The sequence below is a fragment of the Myiozetetes cayanensis genome, unplaced genomic scaffold, assembly GCF_022539395.1.
Source record: "Myiozetetes cayanensis isolate MyiCay16 unplaced genomic scaffold, myiCay2020 scf9, whole genome shotgun sequence".
Lineage (NCBI taxonomy): Eukaryota > Metazoa > Chordata > Aves > Passeriformes > Tyrannidae > Myiozetetes > Myiozetetes cayanensis.
The window spans coordinates 1,832,452-1,851,931 of record NW_026088185.1 but is presented as its reverse complement, the minus strand read 5'-3'; the positions used below and the strand labels follow the sequence as shown (position 1 = coordinate 1,851,931).

The 19,480-nt window shown below is 53.7% G+C and overlaps 1 protein-coding gene across 26 annotated transcripts in view; it reads right to left on the bottom strand.

Annotated features, from left to right (window-relative positions):
• The window catches only part of PCBP3 (poly(rC) binding protein 3), a 54,398-nt gene that overhangs the window by 3,447 nt on the left and 31,471 nt on the right, over nt 1–19,480 (bottom strand). For 6 of the 26 annotated variants that reach the window (XM_050339376.1, XM_050339378.1, XM_050339374.1 and 3 more), the window contains 6 exons: nt 18,043–18,186; nt 15,501–15,542; nt 11,512–11,590; nt 11,059–11,118; nt 7,930–7,982; nt 4,985–5,154 (listed from right to left, as the gene is read on the bottom strand). In XM_050339376.1, coding sequence (XP_050195333.1) covers nt 4,985–5,154; nt 7,930–7,982; nt 11,059–11,118; nt 11,512–11,590; nt 15,501–15,542; nt 18,043–18,186 — 548 coding nt within the window. Of the gene's footprint in view, nt 1–2,956; nt 3,267–4,984; nt 5,155–7,929; nt 8,083–11,058; nt 11,119–11,511; nt 11,591–15,500; nt 15,543–18,042; nt 18,187–19,480 lie in introns of those variants that run through there. The other 20 variants (XM_050339379.1, XM_050339382.1, XM_050339385.1 and 17 more) reach the window with 17 other exon arrangements.

The window sequence follows — 19,480 nt, the reverse complement described above, 5'->3', positions numbered from 1 at the left end:
CCGAGCTTGATCCACTCCTTGTGATTTTGTTGTTATCCTCCTTGTCATCAGCGTGCTCCCAGGGGATGCTGCAGTGCTTCCAACCCCTCTTTCTCCAAAGCACGCCCAAGCCCAGATGATGATGGAGAAGTTGCTCCCCTGAGCACAGGTCTTTGCTGCAGCACAAGCCTTGACATGACATCTCCGATACCAGCCTGATGCCAGAGCAGCGCTTATATCCAACCTCCTCTCCTTCACCGCCCATTCCTGGGGTGGCTTTTCCGCAGTCTGGCTGGCTGATGGATGCGTGGCAGCAGCACGGCTGGATTGGGGATGGCACCTGCAGGGGGATGTTATCCGTGGGTTTGCTGGCATGGGGAGGGGTGTAGAGGAGTTGCTGCTGTCTGCTCCCCCTCTCCAGCAGCCTCTGAGCTCGGCTGCATCTGGCAGACCCGATCTGGCATTTGCTATTTTGGGCAGCGCTGTCTCAGTGGAGGTGGGGAACAGCACACGCAGAGCAAAGGAATTCAGGGCAGATGCGATCTGCAGAAACCACCAATTCCCAGGCAAAGCCTTTTCCACCTTCACTGCCATCAGGATGCGGTTGTTGGTGCCCCCAGATGTACAAACCCCACAGCCGTGTTGTTGGCTTGTGATGGATTTCTCGGCCTTGGTCAACGTGCTGCTGCTGCTGCTGCTGCTGTGCCTCCATCACCTGGAAGGTCTCCTTGAGCTCTGGCTTGTCCTCCAGCCCCATGGAGGAGCTGGCAATGGCAAGGTGGGCTGGCCCTCTCCACGCACCATCCCCCTCCGAGGGGGCATCACCCCAGGCCACTTTTCTGCCACGGAAGGTGGTGGCAGTGGGATGGGGAGCTTTTGCCATGGCTCACCCCTCCCACCCAGGCCACTAGGGTGGCTCTGGCATGCTGGTGGGTGGTTATTTTCATGCTGGGGCTCACACATGGATATTTCATTCCTTCAATGGGAAAAATACTTGGTCTAAAGGAGAGTGAGGAACAGAAGATGAGGAGTGCCAGTTGCCCACATCTGGCTCACCACCTGGGCAGGTGGTTCTGTGCTTGTGCTGGGCAGTCATCAACCTGGGGGAGGCACCATTTGGTGCCTGACACCCTCCATCCTCAGCATCAGCACAAACACAAGGGGGAGATGATGCCAGTGGAGGCTACTGGCTCCACCTGAGCCCACGGCAGCACTGCCCAAAGCATCTACACTTCTCCAGATGGGGAATCAGGGGATGGTCTTCAGCATGTCTGCTGCTGGACCACCCCGAAAGGCACAGCTGAACCCAAAGTGCCAGGAGGAGCAGAGCAAGGGGTTGGGAACGGGCAGCAAAGCATCTTATGGAGGATCTGGGAGCACCTGTAACCACAGAGGCTCCGAATGCTCCAGAGAGCCGAGCATGCATCTGTTTTAGGACACCAGGGCTGAGCAAATGGCTGATGCCCAGCAGCAGGGGCTGACAGCCACCTTCACCTTCCAGAGCTCCTCAGCTGTGCTCTCATCCCTGCCAGCTCCCTGCTGGAGCCCACAACCCCCTGCCCATCTTTGGCTCCGCTGATGCGCTGGCATCACCCGGGGTCCCTGTGTGAGTGCTGAGCAGCCAGAGCTGAAGGCAGGAGGAGAAGTGATCCAGCATCCCAGCAGGAGAAAGGTGGGGAGCTGCCAGTGGTCCCTGCTGGCACTGAGGGTGGAAGAGAGGGAAAGGCCACGAAGTCTTGGGGCTCACCTGGAAAAACAATATATTTCCCATGTGGTACAGTGCAAAACAGTGCGGCTGCTTCAGCTGTCTGGGGACATGGTGCATCATGATCCCCCCATTTGCAGTCTGAGAAAAGGGACAGTCAGGAACTAACAGGTGGAAAACACACTTGTTTTCCTGCTTGAGAGGTAGGAGAGAGAATAAAAGCCTGGAAACAGAAGGCAGGACTGGGCATAGAGGGTCTTGGGGAAGGGTGTGGGGCAAAGACATGGCAGATCCGTCCAGACAAGGGGGCAGTGAGAGATGCTGGTTGTTGTACCATAACTTAAAAATCAATCTTAAGGAAAACCAAAAGATTATGCAAGCCAAATACTCTCCCTTTGGAAAGCGTGGAATCACTCAGGAAGTGCATCACTCGTGGGGACCTTCTCTAAACAAAATAAAATAAAAAAATTATGATGGTGATGGTAATAATAATAGCAATGAAGAACTAATGGTATACAACCCCCACCTTCCCTCCAAGCAGCTAAAAAGGTGTGGGAGGATGCAGAGGGAAGGATGGGGCTGGAGTTGGTGGGGCGACCCAGGAGAAGAACAGTCGGAGCCCATTGGTACCAGAGCTGCACAGACATTTATTGAACACAAACAACGACAAACACAGCCAGCTCACAGAGCTTCCTGAGCTATCGTCCAAAGGTTTTGCCCGTGGGGAATTGCCAAAAGAGCGCTTTCAAAGGCCCCTGGGGGTGTGAATCCCATACAGCTGAGCTCTTCCCACTTCCAGTTGCTCGTTAGTTAAAAAAAAAAAGGAGCATTTGTGTATGTGTGTGTGTGTGTGTGTGTGATTCCCTTAATTTAGCACGAAAAAGGGCTTGTCTGGACCATGCCATGTTCAAAGAGGGAAGCCTGCGGGTGAACCTTGGCTCCCCCACCTTCCGCTTCCCAAATAACACAGGGTGAAAACTACGCCCTCACCCCCGAGGGCAGGGATGTGAGGTGGCAAAGGTGAGCCAGGACAAGCAACAGGGAGCACCAAAGGAAGGAGGGTGAGAAAAGTAAGTCATCTGAAGCACGCACAGCTCTGGTTGGCATCACATATGTCCATAGGCTACAGAAAGTACCGCCAATGTCAACTCAAACGTGTAAGTAGCTACGCTAGACTGACACTAGAGAGACCCTGTCATCTCCTGAAGTCTCTCCAGTGAGAAAAAACCCCACCCCTCTCCCCCCTCCCCCGTCCCCCAAAAGCAGATGAAGTATTAACACCGTACGCTGAAAACAAGGACCATAACCAAAGAGTTTGGGAGCAGCCTCGGGAGCACAGCAAGGAGCTTGTAAAGACCCGTTCCGGTGCGTGCATATGCGCGTGTGTGGTTTTTTATATATATATATATATATATTCGTTAGTAAAGAAAAGAGTATCTGTGGAGGCAAAGGGAAGACGGTAAAAGTACAGGCAGTACAGGCTGGGTGGAGTGCCGGTGGCTGGAGAGGGTCGGGTGGTGCGGAGTGGAGGATGGTGGGTGGAAATTAGAGTGCGCCCATTCCAGTGACCTCAGACGTCAGCCTAGAATAGACAGGGGCAGAGAGAGGGGTGGGGGGGAGACAAAAAACAAGCGCTTAATCACCGGAGCAGAAAAGAAAACGAAGACCCTGTGGGGCAGCGCTCCTCCTCTTGCCTACGCCCTGCTTAGACGGGGTGGGCAGAGCATCTCTGGGTGGCTTGGGGTCCCCCATGGAAGGCACAGGGTGGGGCTGGAGCATAGAGCCAGCATAATGGCTGGCTGCCTTCCCCACTCCTCACAAGCTGCCAGGTAGTACCTGTTACCACCACCGTGTTGTAGCAGAGGTGTCACCCACCAGAGGCAGGAGACAACCCAGCACATGGCTTCCCTTCTGGAAGCGTCCCTCCCACGGGGGACAGGCAGCTGTGCCATCTCCCCTGGCTGCTTTGTTTTGCTCTGCTTTGGAAACCGTGGGAGAAGCTGAGCCCCATCCTGCCCCTTCCCCGCCCATCAGGTCATCTCTGCACAGGTGGCAGCTCAGCCAGCCCTTCCCAGCAGTGAAGAGCCCCTTGGTTTTCTTTTCTTTTTCTCTCTTGTCTCAGGAGGTGGGAGGGGGGGGGATTTGCAAGGAGCTGCGGGAAAGCCGCTCATCCATGCCCGTGGAGGATGGGGGGGGCTGGCCCCACCCCTCACCTGTGGAGGTGGAGAGGTGCCACGGGCATGGGCAGCGGGACAGCAGGGCGGGAAAGGGATGACGGGGGTCTAATTGCGGGTCGGGGCTGAGGCGGGTTGGGTGCAAGGGGGAGAAAGCACATACAGACCTCACCGGTGCTCCCAGCCCACACCCCAACAAATGCCAGAGTCGCCGCCAACAGCCCCCCGTCCTCGGGACCCTGCCGGCAGCCTCCTGCAGCCGCACACATCCGACGCGTCGGCACGGCATCGATCCTGCCCGCAGCCGAGGGCACGCACGGGTGCAAAGCCAGCGGAAGGTCCCATATCCCCTCAGACTCGCTATCCGTGAGTCCACAGACACAGGCAAACGGGTCTGAGCGAGCGCCCCGGGCACAGCTCGCTGCCAGCAAGGAGCTAGACCCCAGCTCGTCTCTCCAGCTACGCCTCCCCTGCACGCTCCCCTGGCAGTGCCTTGCTGGACCCCTGGTCCCCCTTGGCACGGGCTGCATCTCCCCCCGGGCCTGCGGCAGTTTTGGGAACCCTCGGCCGCTGCGAAGTCCTGCTGCGCCAAGCTTTCCGTGGTGAAAAGGAAGCAATCAGGCCGCTCCCACGTCTTGCGTTTATGGGGCTGATTACTTTCACTGAAGGGAGGAAAGCCTCTGGGAGGTCTGGAAGCGCGGTTGGAAGAGGCAGCGAGCGATGCTGGGATCCCAGCAAGCAGGTCCCAGGCGACGCCTCCCTGCCATCGGCTCAGCTCCATCCCTGTCCCCGTCCCCTGCCTCATCCACAGAGAAAAGACGGCGGCGATTTTGCCCTACCCATGAGCAAAATCCTTGAGCGAGGGTGGTGGGTGGGCAGGTGCGACCCGCCGGCGGTGAAGCGGCTCCCGGTCCCCAGCCAAAGTGCCAGCCGGGGGGAGATGTCCCGCTGGCGACGTCTGGTCCCCGCTCAGAGGTCTCAGCAAGAACACCCTCCGTCCCAGCCGCCTCAGGGAGCCCCTCCTGGCCCGGGAGCGGTGCCGGGAGCGAGGGCTGCTCCCACCAGGCCAGCAGGACGGGGGTCGGCCGTGGCAGGAGGCGCCGGAGGTCTGCGGGGGGTCTCTCACCTGGCGTTGATGAGGTACTGCGCAAGGCTGATGTTTGCTGGGGTTCCTGTGATGGTGATTTGGCGCTCCGATGACCCTTCCGTGGCGTTGGCGATTTTGATCTGCGCTCCCGACATCTGCCGAATTTCATTGATTTTGGTCCCTTGGCGTCCGATTATGCAGCCTATTAGCTGGGAAAGAAAGCACGGAGGGAAGGTCTGAGAGGCGGCAGCTCTGGCTGTCGCCGGGTGCGACGCGAGCGCAGCTGCGTGGCCCTGGGGCGCGGGTGACCTTAGTGCTCATGAAAACAGGAGGGGGACAGCCCAGGGGGTGAATCCCACCTGCACACGAGCATGGTCCTCCCAGGACTCATCCAGCAGCCTGTCCTGCTCTGCTCCTTAGGGTAAGAGGGGTAAAAAAACCCCCTGCATTATCCCCACACCACGCCCAGCATCTCAGAGGGCTTCAAGGAGGGCTTGCTTCAGTAATAATAATTTTTGTGGTCTATTAAATGGCCGATGTTTTGCAAGTTACTTATCCTTTTGCCAGTTACAGCAAACCCAAAAGTGGTTTGGACATGTTACTAGAAGGAAACAAGCCCTCTGCCTTTGACGGGGACAGCCCAACCCCAGGAGCCCCCTTGTCAGCTGCTGCAGTCACCCCATCCCACTTTCCTCCTATCCCACTGGGATGCCCTCTCTGCCTTTGTTACCCCATCTGTCTCTTTCAGTGCAATCCAACAGCTCACTGGTGTGCACAGGAGACCCGCAGAAGAGGTGACTCCTACTTAAAAACACACCTTTCACACTCTTGGGAAAAAATCAGAGCCAGCTGGGGGTTTGGATATGCACAAACGTCCATCCCTTGAATTTCCTCAATGGTCCTCGATGGTTTGAATTTCCTCAGTGATCTTTGTTTTTGCTCATTTGTGCATCAAATGATGGTTCCCTCAGACCTGATCTCTGAAGTTTAGTGGCACATACCAAGATATCCAGATTGACCAACACACGCATGAGGTGTTTCTGCATCCCCTTTTGGACATCTGAGCTCTCCTCCGAGGTTGCGCCCGGGCATTTTATATGTGGGATGTTCATCTTGGCAGCTGCTGGATTTCTGCCACGGTAGAAGTGGAGACGACTACTCCTCCAAATGTTCACTGATCCTTTGGTCAGGCCATGGGGCTCCCACGTGGTGGTTTGTCCCATATGGACTTGAATATACACTGGGAGGGTATCAAGTGTTTCGGGGGCTGTGGTGGGTTGGTCAGGGATGTTTCAGCAAATTAAAATCTGACAGGGAGACCCGAGGAATCAAACCATTCAGGCAGATGTGCAGCAACACCCAAGTTGAACAGCACTGAAGTTTCTCCTGACAGTCGGAGAAGGGGCAAGATGTTCACAATCAGACTCCCTTCACCTGCAGCACAACTCCAAGCTATACCACTAAAACATGGCAGGAGACCCTTAAAGAAAATCAAACCTGTCCTCTGCTTCCCGAGAAGGTGGCAGTGAGCGTTTAAAAGCCTTCAGAACAACAGGAGGAAGAGGCAGGGAGGAATTTTTCAAGATGCAGGTGATGACATTTAATGCTGTGTCCAGGTCTGGTGAGAGCTGGGTCCCCGGTGAGTGAACGCTGTGAGTGCTCCTGCGTTCTGGGAGGTCCCCCGCATCCTTTCCTCCTCCTCCTCCTTTTGCAAGGGGTATCTTGGTACTTCTGAAGATTGCTGTGGTCCTCCAGGCTCCAGGGGGACACAGCTACTGGAACCTCGGGAGCGCTTGCGGAGCTCCCTGAAGTATCCCGGAGAGAGGTCCTTGCTGGGTGGACAGAGGCAGATGATTGGGGATCAATCTCCCACAGACTCTGCAGATCCTGCAGATCCCTTCCACGGCAGATCCCCTCCTCTGCAGATCCCTTCCACGGCAGATTCCCACCCCTTCCATGGTGGTTGGTCCTGGGGTGAAGCATCTCCGGGGGGTTTCAGCCGGCAGATGCTCAGAGGCTGTGGCACTGCCAGGCCTCTCGGGCAGAAGGGGGTCTTGGCAGAGGTTCCTGGCAGCTGCAGCCGGGCTCGCTGCCCTTCCCTCGCGCTGCTGGGCGTCGCTGAACAGCGGGAAGAGGCAGCAACAGCTGCCACACCCCATCCAGAAACTCCTGATAAAAGATGGGCTGAAGGTGCTTGCTGGTGATGGAGTTGGGGACAGAGGCTGGCTGTCCTCCCGCTGCTTGCCCTCCTCCTGATCTGAGCGCAGATCGGTTCTTAAATCCGCAGAAAATGTTGGGGCAGTCCAGAAGCAAGTGAGACGTGTGAGTCCAGGTGCTGGCTGTGCTGTGCTGTCCATCCCACCTCCGGAGCATCCCCAAGCACCCTGCCCAGCATGACTCCGGCCTCGTCCCAGCAAACATCCCAGTCCAACACCCACGTTACCACAACGCCTCCATCTGAGAGACCCCAAAGCTGCCTGCCACCAGCACTAAAGACGAGACGCACCGTCCTTCACACGCTCGTGTGGCACTTTGTGGCACGAGAAATGTTATTTACTTACCTCCTCTTCCCCACCACCCCCAGCCCGCTCCACTACCCTTGAGCTGAAACGTCGTCTCAGACGTGCCAGTGCCCGATTAAGCAATTAAGAGTTTAATCAGGGCTGGCATGGGAGCTCTCTCCCTTTCCCAGTGCTGTCAACTGGGCATGTTTCATGAGCACTGAGTTCACTTGGAAAGGGAAATAGAGCATTAAGGATTGTACCTAGGGAAGCTACCGACGGGGTAAAGTCCAATGGGCACTTCATGCTGCAGCTTGATCCCCAACGGACTGCACATGGATGAGGGAACATGGTGAAGGGGCATCTCTAAATATATTTAACAAAGCCATCTGGCTGCAGCTTACACTTACATATATACAAACACATACGTGTATACACACACGCACACACGGACATGCCAAGGAAGCACTTGGATCTACTTACATCATTGGGAATGGTGAGTTCATGAGTACTGGCCGGGGGACTGGCATCCAAACCTGGGCATATGCAAGGAGACAGGGTTATTAGAGCTTGCAGAGGCAGCACGGTGGAGCTCCGCTGCTTTCCCGCAACAGTCAACACTGCAAAGGCTGCGTCCTGCTCCGGGGTGGGAGAGGGGGATGGGGATCACACACTCTGGGACAAGGAGGGGGAAGATGGTTGCTACCTGACTCTGCTGGAGCTGCGTGTCACCTTCCCTGCATCCCCTGAGCTGCCCCATGAGTGCCTCGCTTCCTTCCCACCCTTCCTCCTCCCACTGGGAGCGGCTTCGGAGGAGGGTGCGAGGTTCCAGCATCGCCAGAGAGAGGTGGGAAAAACACCTTTCCACGCAGCAGCAGAGAGCATGCCAGCTAGAACCCCCACCAGCCCCGCAGGAATGCTGCCTGTGCACCCTCCAGCCCTCTCTGGATGCAGCAGCATTGAGCTGCTCGGGTATGACAGCAGCTTGGTGCCCCAAAACCGGTTTCCCCTGGGGATCCGGCAGCACCGGCACAAGTCCTTTGCAAGTTAAAGCCCCACAGACTCACCCTAAATTTAAGCCAGACTGCTAAGACATGCAACCTAGCTGGACCCAGGACCAGCTGTCCCTCTTAGTCCCAAGGGAGAGCAAGATAAACGGTGTGGAGATTCAGATCCTGCTTCCCTACAAAATTACACGTCGAAGAGCAAAGGCAGTGGCATGCTTCCTCCCAGCCTCTCCTGGATCAGGGAGAGCTCTCTCCTCCGTGGTAGGAATGGCTGGAGCCAGCAGCATACCCTGTGTGTGCAGCTCCAGAGGTAAGAGGACACCATGCCAGGTCAAAGCCTGCCTCTCCCATGATTTTCCATATTAAATCACCTCAGTGCCAAAGCAGGGATGTCCTATGCCAAATCTGCAAGAAAGCAGCTGTCTGGTGGCTGACAGGAATTCTCAGTAACTGAAAAAAACCCCATCCTTATCCTTATGATATAAACCACTGATAAAGGCTTTTAAGAGCACAAGAGACTGCCAGGTCTGTATGTGTGGAGAGGGGAGTAAGTAGGTGCAGAATGAAGAAAATAAGGAGGCTGGAAATGCAGGGCTGCTGCAACAGAAGACAGCAGCAGCAACAAACTCCTCACATGTTTCCATCGAGGGCATCAGCACTGAGGAAGAGGAGCTCCAGGTATCTTTGATGTGCTCGTGCATGATGTTAGGCTGTTAAGAAGTGAGGGTGGTGAGGCCCTGGCACAGGTTGTCCACAGAAGCTGTGGCTGCCCCTGGATCCCTGGAAGTGTTCAAGGCCAGGCTGGATTGGGCTTGGAGCAACCTGGTCTAGTGGGGGTTGGCAGGGTTTGGAATAAGATGGGCTTTAAGGCTGCTTCCAACCCAAATGATTCCGTGATTCTACGAGTCTCTGAGTCCTGTGCTTTCCTGAATGCAGCTTCCCAGACACACCTCCCTTGCAGGAGGTCTCCTCACCATGTTTTTCACTTGGGAGGACGGAGAGGAGAAGGAATGGTAGGACTGGGGATGCAAATCCTCCACTAGGCAGCCCTCTGCTGTCCTCCACCCCTGCCAGGGATGCTAAATGCCAAACCCTGCACAAAACAGATCCTGCCCAGGTATTACACCACAGGCAATGCTCAACGCTGACTTTGCAGCACACATTTCACCAGCCGTGGACTATCTTGCACACTGAGCTTCTTCTGAAGGGAGCAGAGCACTGGGGTTGGGCTCAGAGCAGCACTGAGGGGGTCTTTGGGAATACGAGCTAAGCTCCTCAGACTCACGGGTGGCATTGCCCCATCCCGCCCTCAGGTGCCAAGGCTGCTGCTGAAAGGCCCTGGGACACAAGGTGCCACGGTGCTGCAGCATCCCTGCATCACACAGCCATCAAGGAGTGGCCTCCCCATTACCTGGAGACTGGTTTATTTTAGCACTCCAGATCCTCCCTCTCTGACAGGCACAAGCAGTCCCTGAGGCTGCAACGAAGGTGCCAGGGCAGGATTAGTGGCCTTGGGTGACTGCAGAGGGCAAAGAGGACATGCAGAAAACATGGCTGTGCAGGTCAGCATCAGGAAATCTCTACTTGTACAGTCTTGTGGGGGGGGTCTATCTACTTGGGCTGCGTTTGCTTTCGTAGCTAGGTGACGTCCCCAAAATTCTGAGGCACGCCTGGGATGGCTGCGTGGCCCAGGTATGCCCAGGGAGGTCTGGTTCACGTTGCCTGTGAGTCTCCAGGTCTGCAGGATAGCTCCTCTAAGCAATGGCAGGGGACAAAAGACAAATCCATTCTGCCACCAAAATTTCTCCAAGGCTGCAGCCACGCTCTGGCTCCTCAGGGTCCTGTCCCACTAAAATTGCAACTCACCCTGAACGGCTTGGAGATGGCTAAAGCTGCGTGTCATTGCTGTTCCCACCGGCACTTTCCTGCTGTTTCTGAGCAAAGTTTAGGCAAAATTAAATGAAGGGATAAAGGTGATGGCTCTGGCATCTTCCTGTTACTCGGATGGCATTGAGGGAGAACTCATCGCGGATGGGGGGCAGCGGAGGGGCAGCACCGACCTCTGCTCTCCGATGACCAGTGACAGGACCTGAGGGAGCGGCTGGAGCTGTGTCAGAGGAGGTTTAGGCTGGACATTGGGAAAGGGTTCTTCCCCCAGACAGTGGTCAGGCACTGGAACAGGCTCCCCAAGGGCAGTGGTCACGGCCCCAAACCTGACAGAGCTCAAGAAGTGTTTAGACAACACTTTCAGGCACATGGTGGGATTCTTGGGGCTGTCCTGCGCAGGGCCAGGAGCTGGACTCGATGATCCTTGTAGGTCCCTCCAGCTCAGGATGTTCTGTGATTCTATGGCAGTTATACACAAACATCACAAAACCAGGCAATAAAGTGCAGGCACTTTTCTTTCCACATGCTGTTCCACATTTGCCACATGTTCCACAAAGGAGAACGGTGCTGCCTGGCCTCTCCCTGCCCACCAAGAAAACCTGCTGTCTGCTCCACAAACACCACAATTTCTCTCAACAGTGGCACGGTCCTATAACGGAATATATATTTATATTTTTCAACCGAAGCCTGCTTATTTCCCTCTAGCTTTGTGTTTTACCTGATGACTGGCCCATCAGATTTTGAGCTTCTTCGGAGGAATGTAAGGGCAGCTTTTCTCCTGAAGAGCAAAGAAGAAACAGGTTTAATGCTTTTGCCTTCAAGGAGATAAGCAATGTCACTTCATCTAGGAAGCTCAAAATATGATGAACATACTGTCAGAAAAGGCATTTCCAACCAGACCTCTACGCATCATCTCCATCCCCTGTGCTCTACCTGCTTCCCAGGTCACCGTGAACGTGCCAGCCTTGAGGACAAGGCCAGGCAAAGGGCTGAGGGCTCGCCCTCGAGGACCCCCAAAACATCCACCTCTAGTTAGCCTTTCCCCGTGGACATTGCAACTTTTTTACCTGCCCTGCTCGTTTCCATTAAACAGCATGAGTTTAGAAAGAGAGAGAGAGAGAAACTCTACAGGTAAGAGAAGGATATCTTGAAAGGGCGTGTGGGTACGTACCAGGGAAAGCGGGGGTGGTCTGTCCAAGGGGAGTAAAGGGGGTTTGCTGCATAGCCAACTGGTGGAGCTTGGTCAACTGCTGAGGGGTAGGAGGGACATTAGAGCTAAGAAGGTTATTGTCATAGAGTTACAACAAGTCACACCGAAAAGCAAGAACAAAATTATTTCGGAAGGGGAGGAAAAAAAAAAAAAAAAAGGAAAACAAACCAAAAATTAATGGGGAAAAAAAAAAAGAAAAAAAACCAAAACCAAAGGAGGGAGCCATGGTGAGACATGGCAAAAACATTAGCAGAAGGACTTGGCCTGGGTATAGTGCAATAAAGTCCAAATCTTGGGCAGAAGTGCTTGGTCAGGGTCTGAAGTACGATACCAGAAAGAAGCCCATTCTTAGTTTCATCTCCTCTGCCTTGGCACAGGGTGGGCATCACAACCAGCACCCAGAGACCCTCTCTGGGGGACCAGATTGTCACCACTTGTCCCCACAGCACACATTCTCGTGCCGTGCCTCCGATGGGAGGTGCCTCTGGGAGATGGATAAACTGCATTTCTAAACGTCAGCTCATCAGGAATAGGGGGAATTTATGGGCTTCAGCCATGACCAGTAGGTATTTCAGATCCTTGTATCCCTTGCTGTGCTGGGTAGGTTTTGGTGCCCGGTCGGGAAGCGGTTGCATAGAGAGGTGTTTTGTTTGGAATACATTTTGTGCTCGGTTTCACTGCTCCAAATCAAAAAAACAAAAACAAAAACAAAACCAAACAAGAAACCAATAAAAAAAATAAAAGGAATAAAACAAACAAACAAAGCAAACTGGGCTCAAGTCTGGCAGGGAGCAGGAGGGAGGCTCTTTATCACCTCCCACTTTTCACAGGTGCTCGGGGGGGTTGCCAGCATCGCATCACCCCCCAGACTCAAACCGCTTGTTGTGCCCATTATCCCTGGCAATGGAGAGGCAGGAGTTACAATTTCAAGGTTTTGAGGGCCAACAAGGTTCAAACTCCTCCTTGCTCCTGCAGCATGGCTGGGGAGGGAGTGTGGGGAGGTCTGGCTTGGTAGCAGTGAGGGGAAAATGCTGGGAGGAGCTGAGCTGGGAGGCTGCACACACTGGGGGGAGGCTGGAGGGAGGCAGCAGGAACTGGTGAAACACCTGCAAGTCCCCAGAGAGGTACCCATGGGATCCCTGTTCTCCCTGCAGAGGCATTGAAGACTTCCAGCCTCCACCGGCTCTGGTGAGAGGTCTCCACGAAAAAGAGGTGGCTGCACCTCCCTCCCCATGCTTCTTTTGGCTTTACTTGGCTTATGTCTGGGGAAACACCAAAATCCTTTCTAATACCTATCTAGTAGACTTTTTCAGACATAGTTTGGATAGTGGTATTTAGCCAGCTCCCATAATTAGAACGATAAATAAGCCTGTGAGAGGAGAACGTGGCTGCACCCAGGTGTCACAGTGGAAGCTGCTATGTCCGCCTCTTCCAGCTCATCTTCCATGCTCAAGGGAGGGAATTCTTCTCCTCTACTCTGGTGAGACTGTACCTGGGGTACTGCATCCAGCTCTGGGGTCCCCAGCACAGCAAGGACATGGATCTGTTGGAACGAGTCCAGAGGAGGCCACGGAGATGCTCCGGGGGCTGGAGCCCCTCTGCTCTGGACACAGGTGGGGAGAGCTGGGGGTGTTCAGCCTGGAGAAGAAAAGGCTCCACAGAGACCTTGGAGCCCCTTCCAGTGCCTAAAGGGGCTCCAGGAGAGCTGGAGAGGGACTTGGGACAAGGGTCTGGAGTGACAGGGCACAAGGCGGAATGGCTTCCCACTGACAGAGGGCAGGGTTAGACAGGATATTATTTTGGAAGGAATTCCTCCCTGTGAGGGTGGGCAGGCCCTGGCACAGGTTGCCCAGAGAAGCTGTGGCTGCCCCTGGATCCCTGGAAGTGTTCAGGGCCAGCTTGGACAGGGTTTGGAGCAACCTGGGCTGGTGGAAGGTGTCCCTGCCCATGGCAGAGGTTGGAATGGGATGAGTTTTAAGGGCCCTTCCAACCCAAACCGTTCTGTGACTCTAGGATCCCACAACTCTTGGGAAGGCAGGCAGCTACACATCACATCCCAAACTGCCTACAAGTACTCAGGCAATGTTGAAACTCTTCATGAGCCAAAACTGCCCCTGTCCTTGTTTTTTTTTTTTCCAGGGGAGAAAATCAGGGCAGGAGCACGCATTTGGAATTCAAAACCCTGCCCGCTTTGCCAAAGGCGCCCACTAAACACAGCCACCTGGAACGTGTTTAAAATACCCTAAAATCCCATTCAAGACTGGATCCTGCACTGAACATTGTTTAAAATGACCAATCACTGCGAGAGCACCACGAGAGTAAGGATGGAGTGCTTGGGCCCTGTACCAACGATTCTCCCCAGGTCTCAGCAAATCTGCCAGGAGTGGGGCAGAGCTCAGCCAGCAAACATATAAAATGTATTTTAATCCTGACAATCAGAGGAATATACTAAGAAGGAAAAGACTAAGTTGTCAGCACCACTTGCAAAGAAAAACTGGGATAAAGACTATATTGACCTACCCTAAATACACAGGTTATTTATTTATATTCCGCTTCTGGAGCAAAAGCAAACAGTACACAACTAAGAATATTTCTTGTCAACCATCACAGCAGGCTATTCAGAGCACACACATACTGGTGTCACATGGAAAGCCAAAGCCTGGATTCCACTAATTCCAGTGAAATCACTTCTCCTAAGACAAAAACCCAGCCTACATCTCCTAGAGGTTTCCCATGTGGAGAGGGCATTTGTGGTTATCAACCAGCCTGGCCACCTCCTCGATTATGGAAAAAGCAATTCCGTGATTCAATACCCAATGCACCCACTGGAAGGAGGAACACTGAGCTCCATCATACCCTTCCCAGGGCTGGGACGGCTGGAGAAGGCTTTCCACCCATCACCACATCCTCAGCCCCGCTGCAGATCCCTGACTCGCAGCAAGAGGGACCCCCCCCGCAGTGGAACTCATTTTACCTCCTCGGGAAACACAATTAGAAAGTCCCAGCGTTTTCCAAGAGCTGTGACCACCCCAGAAGCCAAGCAGCTGCCTGATGCCGGCAAGGAGCCGCTGGCATCACGGTGCTTCTCTGCTTTCCATGCAGAAATCCTTTGAACAGATTCATTTTCTGATTCTGTTGGTAATTTTAGGCGCAGACATTGCAGTTGACGAGCCCTACACGTCCCCCCACAAAATGTCCTGCCACAGGGGATCTGAGTGTCAGCAAACCCCAGGTCAGAGTGGTGCCTGTCCCTGCACCAAGGAGCCTGAGATGGAGTGGGGACTGTCCCCAGAATGTCCCTGCCCTGGGTGACAGCCACCCAAACCCACTGAGACAGCCATCAAAAAAAGCCAGGGTGACCACATCAGTCTGGGGTCCCGCTCCTGTGGGGAGGCACTGAGCCCTCGGCAAGGTGAGATGCAGCACCCTCTCCATCCCTCTGGGAGAAGATGCAGAGGCTCCCAATTTCTGGGAGGCCCCCCCTGCCCTTCCCCTCCCTGAAAGGCATGTCCCCCTGCCCTGCCCTGGAGCTCTGGCTGCTCCCCACTCCACCAAGGCACTCAGCAACTAAATACACCCTTGGCTTACCAACATTTTAAGGATGAGGGGGAAAAGAGAGGGGAAAGTATCATTTTTTCCTCTTTTTTTTTTTTTTTTTTTTGCTTGTTTTGATCATTTTGAGGCACAAAATGCATAGAATGTGGTTTTTCTGGGAGTGAAGGGATAGCACTGAACAATGGAAACAATTTAGCATCAGGCCAAGTCCTCGGAAGTAACAAAGTTTAGTGCTAACAGGTTAAAAGGCTACTCGAGGTATTACAGATACTACAAACGGCCAGTTACTCTGAAAATACGTTATTAATATTATTGGCTAATATTAATATTATGTGAATTAACAGTAGCATGCAGGTGGCAGAAAAGGGTATAAGAAAAATTAGGGTAAAACTCACATCCGGGTGTGGAATAGCGTATTGTCCCTGAATTGTATAGGCCTGCAAAGGAAAAAAAAAAAAAATGATGTTACTAAGGCTGGTAGGACAAGGTGAGAGAACTCCATCCCTCTGCTGGGACCCCCTCTGCCCCATTACATTCCCCAGGGCAGCAAATCCCTGGGGCAGGAGGGAGATGTACACACCCCCGATCCCACCTGGCGCAATCCTGAGCTACCTGACCACAAAGGGCTTGGGCTCGCTTTGGCTTTGTCAAAGGGAAAATAAACAGCTCTTTAAAGGTGCCAGCATTGCATGGAGCAGGAATCTCAGCTCGTGACTGGGCTTTGCTGCACAAAAAAATAAGGATCGGTGGCAGGGGGGTTGGAACCGGACGACCTTTAATGTCCCTTCCAACCCAAACCATTCTGTGATTCAATGATGAGCAGAATTAACCGTGTAGAAAGTGCACAGTGACATCACCGCTGCCCCTCACACCTCAGTGTGATCCCAGAAAGCAAGCCAGTGATGTGGGCCCATCCATATTTTCAGGTGCATGACTCCCAGTGGATGCCCAGCATCCACCCAGTATATTCCAGTGCTCTGCTGGGGCATTGGAAAGGCATTAAGGTGAGGGCTCAGGGCCAGGCTGCCTGCACTGCAATGCCTTTCACCAGCTTTAACTGATAAATCCATGCAGATATCTGCCAGGCAAATGGCTTTGTGTGTTTTTTCCATCCTTTGTAACAATCCTTTCTCCACTTTTTTTTTTTTTTTGGAAATAACCCAAAAATAAGCACGGATGTGGGTGAAGAGCCAGACACTAGAGAGCCCAATATTTAGGACTTAACCAGCTAGCAAAACATATCCCACTGGTTGACACATTATTCAGATGATTCTGAAAGAAATGACAAAAGAGATGGACAACACTTTGAAAAGGGAGAGTAAAGACTGCCAAGAAAAAAAAAAAAGACCCTTGGAACGTCCCGCAAATTTGCCACATTGTTTGCAAATAGCAAAGTGCTTTGTGTGAGGGAAACCCCCAAAATCACGAAGGAGGAACACAGAAATGGCCGTCCCAGGGCCCACTGACATCTTGGCATGATGGGGATATGGCAGAGGCTTCACTGAAGAGCTGCCTGTCCTGGTGGTGCAATTTGGTCACTGTTTCTTGCCTAGAAAAATTGAGTGCAAAAAGGCAATTAAGGGCAGGAAGATGTCTTGGACAGATGCAACCCAACTCTGACGTTGCCCATGGACGATGGGGCTGGTCCCTTTGGCAGCTGCCATCGGCTGCTGCATCCCTCAGCCTGCTGAGCTCCTGAAGGCTTATCCCACCCCAAAACACCTGTCACCACTGTCACTGGCTGTCCCCTGCCCACCCATCCCATGCCACCCCTCGGGCAGAGCCAAAGGGCCCCCAGCCTTGGGAAAAGCTCTCATTTCAGAGATGGTTGCTTCTTCCCGTGACATCCCTTCTGTCCAAGACACCAACCAATCACCAGCAGGAGAAATGCTACCTCCATCTTACTCTCCCTTTTGAGAAGATAGTTCACCAAGCAGCTGGACTCAAAGCTCTTTTCCAGGATGGCTGCTCAGACCGAGTGACACGCTCCTCCTGATCCTGGCAGTGACTAATCCAGCCTGAAATAGCCTGTGCTCTGGGCTTTGCTCCCATCCTTAGTCTGTCCTCCTATTTATTATGGTTGGGGAGAGATGAAATAACCCGTTTGGAGCTGCTCTGGGTGGCATCAGCTGCGGTTTCATGGTGCTGGCCCTACCTGGCTGCAGGAGCTCTTGGGAAGGGACATCTACTGCTAGATCTGATGCACCACGTCATGGTGGCATCTACAGGCAGGTCCTCAGTCACCTGGGTGAGGTGAGGTGGAAAAAGCGATGGTGCAAGTTGCCTGCTTAGAAACAGCTGTCTGCTTAAAACTGCTCCTGTTTCTGCTGGTTTTTGTTTGCAGAGTAACCTCCACGGTTATCCTGGAGAGGCAAAATGTCCCCGAGGGTGGCCAGAAATAGCACGTTGTGTCTGTGAGGCTGCAATGTCACCGAGGGCACTGCAACGCAGGCTCTCCTGCTGGGGAGAAGCAGCACCCCAACCCTGAGCATCCTGAGGAATGGGGACATGACTCTTCCACAGAGGCTGCCCTGAGCAGAGGTTTCAGCACAGCCCTTCAGGAGCTGGGATAAACCCTTCCTATCTTGGATCAATTACAGCTCCGCAAAGATATTTTTAATTGGGCGGGAGACGCCAGAAAGCAGTCACGGCCTCTTGTTCAGTGACGCTTTTCTAATTTTCTCCTTCCTAACCACCGACAAATCCCGAATTTGGGCCTGGCGAAGCAAATTCCAGGCTTTTCTTTGTGCGTGAGCACTCAGCAGAGCTAACACCCTGCCTCTCCGGGCTGGCCCCTTCCTTCCTCTCAGCCTCCAGCACCCACTGGAGGAGGTAAGCCATGGGCTCTACCAGGAGCTTTCAGTCCAGCTGCCGTGGCACACAACAGATGGGATGACACCATGCAAGTCAGAAGGCAAGAAACCTGAGTGCACTAACGGGCAGCGGCTGGTGCTGCAGTAAAAGGCTGAGGTTGGCAGTGGAGGCTGCAAGCGGGTCGGCTCTTACCTGACCACCTGCAAAAATGACAGGGGTGGAGGCGGGCTTTGGGCGGTAGGGAATGGTGGCACCTTTTGGTGGGGACTAGGAAAAGGGATAAGGAGAGGGAGAGAGAACATTAGAACAGCTTTCCTGAAACGGCGGCAAAAAGAGCGTTAGAAAGCACCTTAACGGAGCGCGGCCCCCGGGGCCGCCGGCAGCAACACCCGCACCAGTAACACCGCGTTTCTGGACAGGAGGACACGGGGGAAGGCAGCGTTTCATGGACAAACGAGGACAACCTGGGGTACGGGAGATCCCCTGCCACGGCACGGGCCCCTGAGTCGCCTCCTGGACCTCTGCTGCCTCCCTCACCTTCGCTCTGCTTTTGCTCATCACCTGGCCTAGACTCCTGGAGCCCTCCTCAAAACACCCCAAGCAGCAAAAGGGGGAAGTAAAGTCCATCTGAGTGGCTTGGCACACCACTCAAGGTGTTTGACCGCCCTCCTCTTCCTCATCAGAGGGTCAGGGTCACCTTCAGGGCTTGGTCTGGTCCACTGTTCTCTGAGCCGTGCAGCGGGTGCTGCGAGGCACCATCATTGTGGTCACATGGGAGGCATCACTGCTGTGGACAGTCTTTAAGGTCCCTTCCAACCCAAACCATTCCATGATTCCATGATTCCATGATCTTGCTCCTGGCGGCTGTGGCCTGTCCGGTCCCTGCCCGGGTAGCTGGGAGCAGAGCTGCAGGGAGTCATCCCACGGCGCGGTGCACAGGAGCTGCTCTCCCAAGTTCTCTGTGCTGGTTTTCACCTGAACATAACCAACAGCCCACAGAAAAGAGGGAGGCTTTTAGGAATCAGGAGAGATTACAGCTCCCCTGCCTCTACCCAAAACGAAATGACCCGCTGACTGCTATATAAGGACAAGCAACATAAATTACGCAATCTCATGGAAAATTCTGCTTTTTTTCTCCTGTACATTCTTCTAGACATCTACTTGAAGGCAAGCAGCATATCTAAATCCTCCTGCTAAGCACCTGTCTGTGGGAAAGCTGTATGATCAAGGCACATCTCTATCATCCCAAGCCTCCTTGTTCTTCTGTTGCATTACAAATCTTGGAGAGGATGAGCCAGGATTATCTGTGTAAGACTGAAAGGTGATAAGGAGCATCTCTCTGAACTGTTAAAGTCAGGAAACTTCCCAGATTTCAGACTGCAAGAAGACTCCGTGGGTTTTGATCTTTCTAATTGCTGAGCCTTACAGAGGAGCAGCCCCTCTTGCTCTGTGAGAAGAGCAGCCAAGAAACACTTCATAACACACCTGCAAGCATCACCTCAGGCTCATCTCTGCTGCAGTCCATGACCCAGAGTCATCACGTGCCTAAACTTCCTCCAGC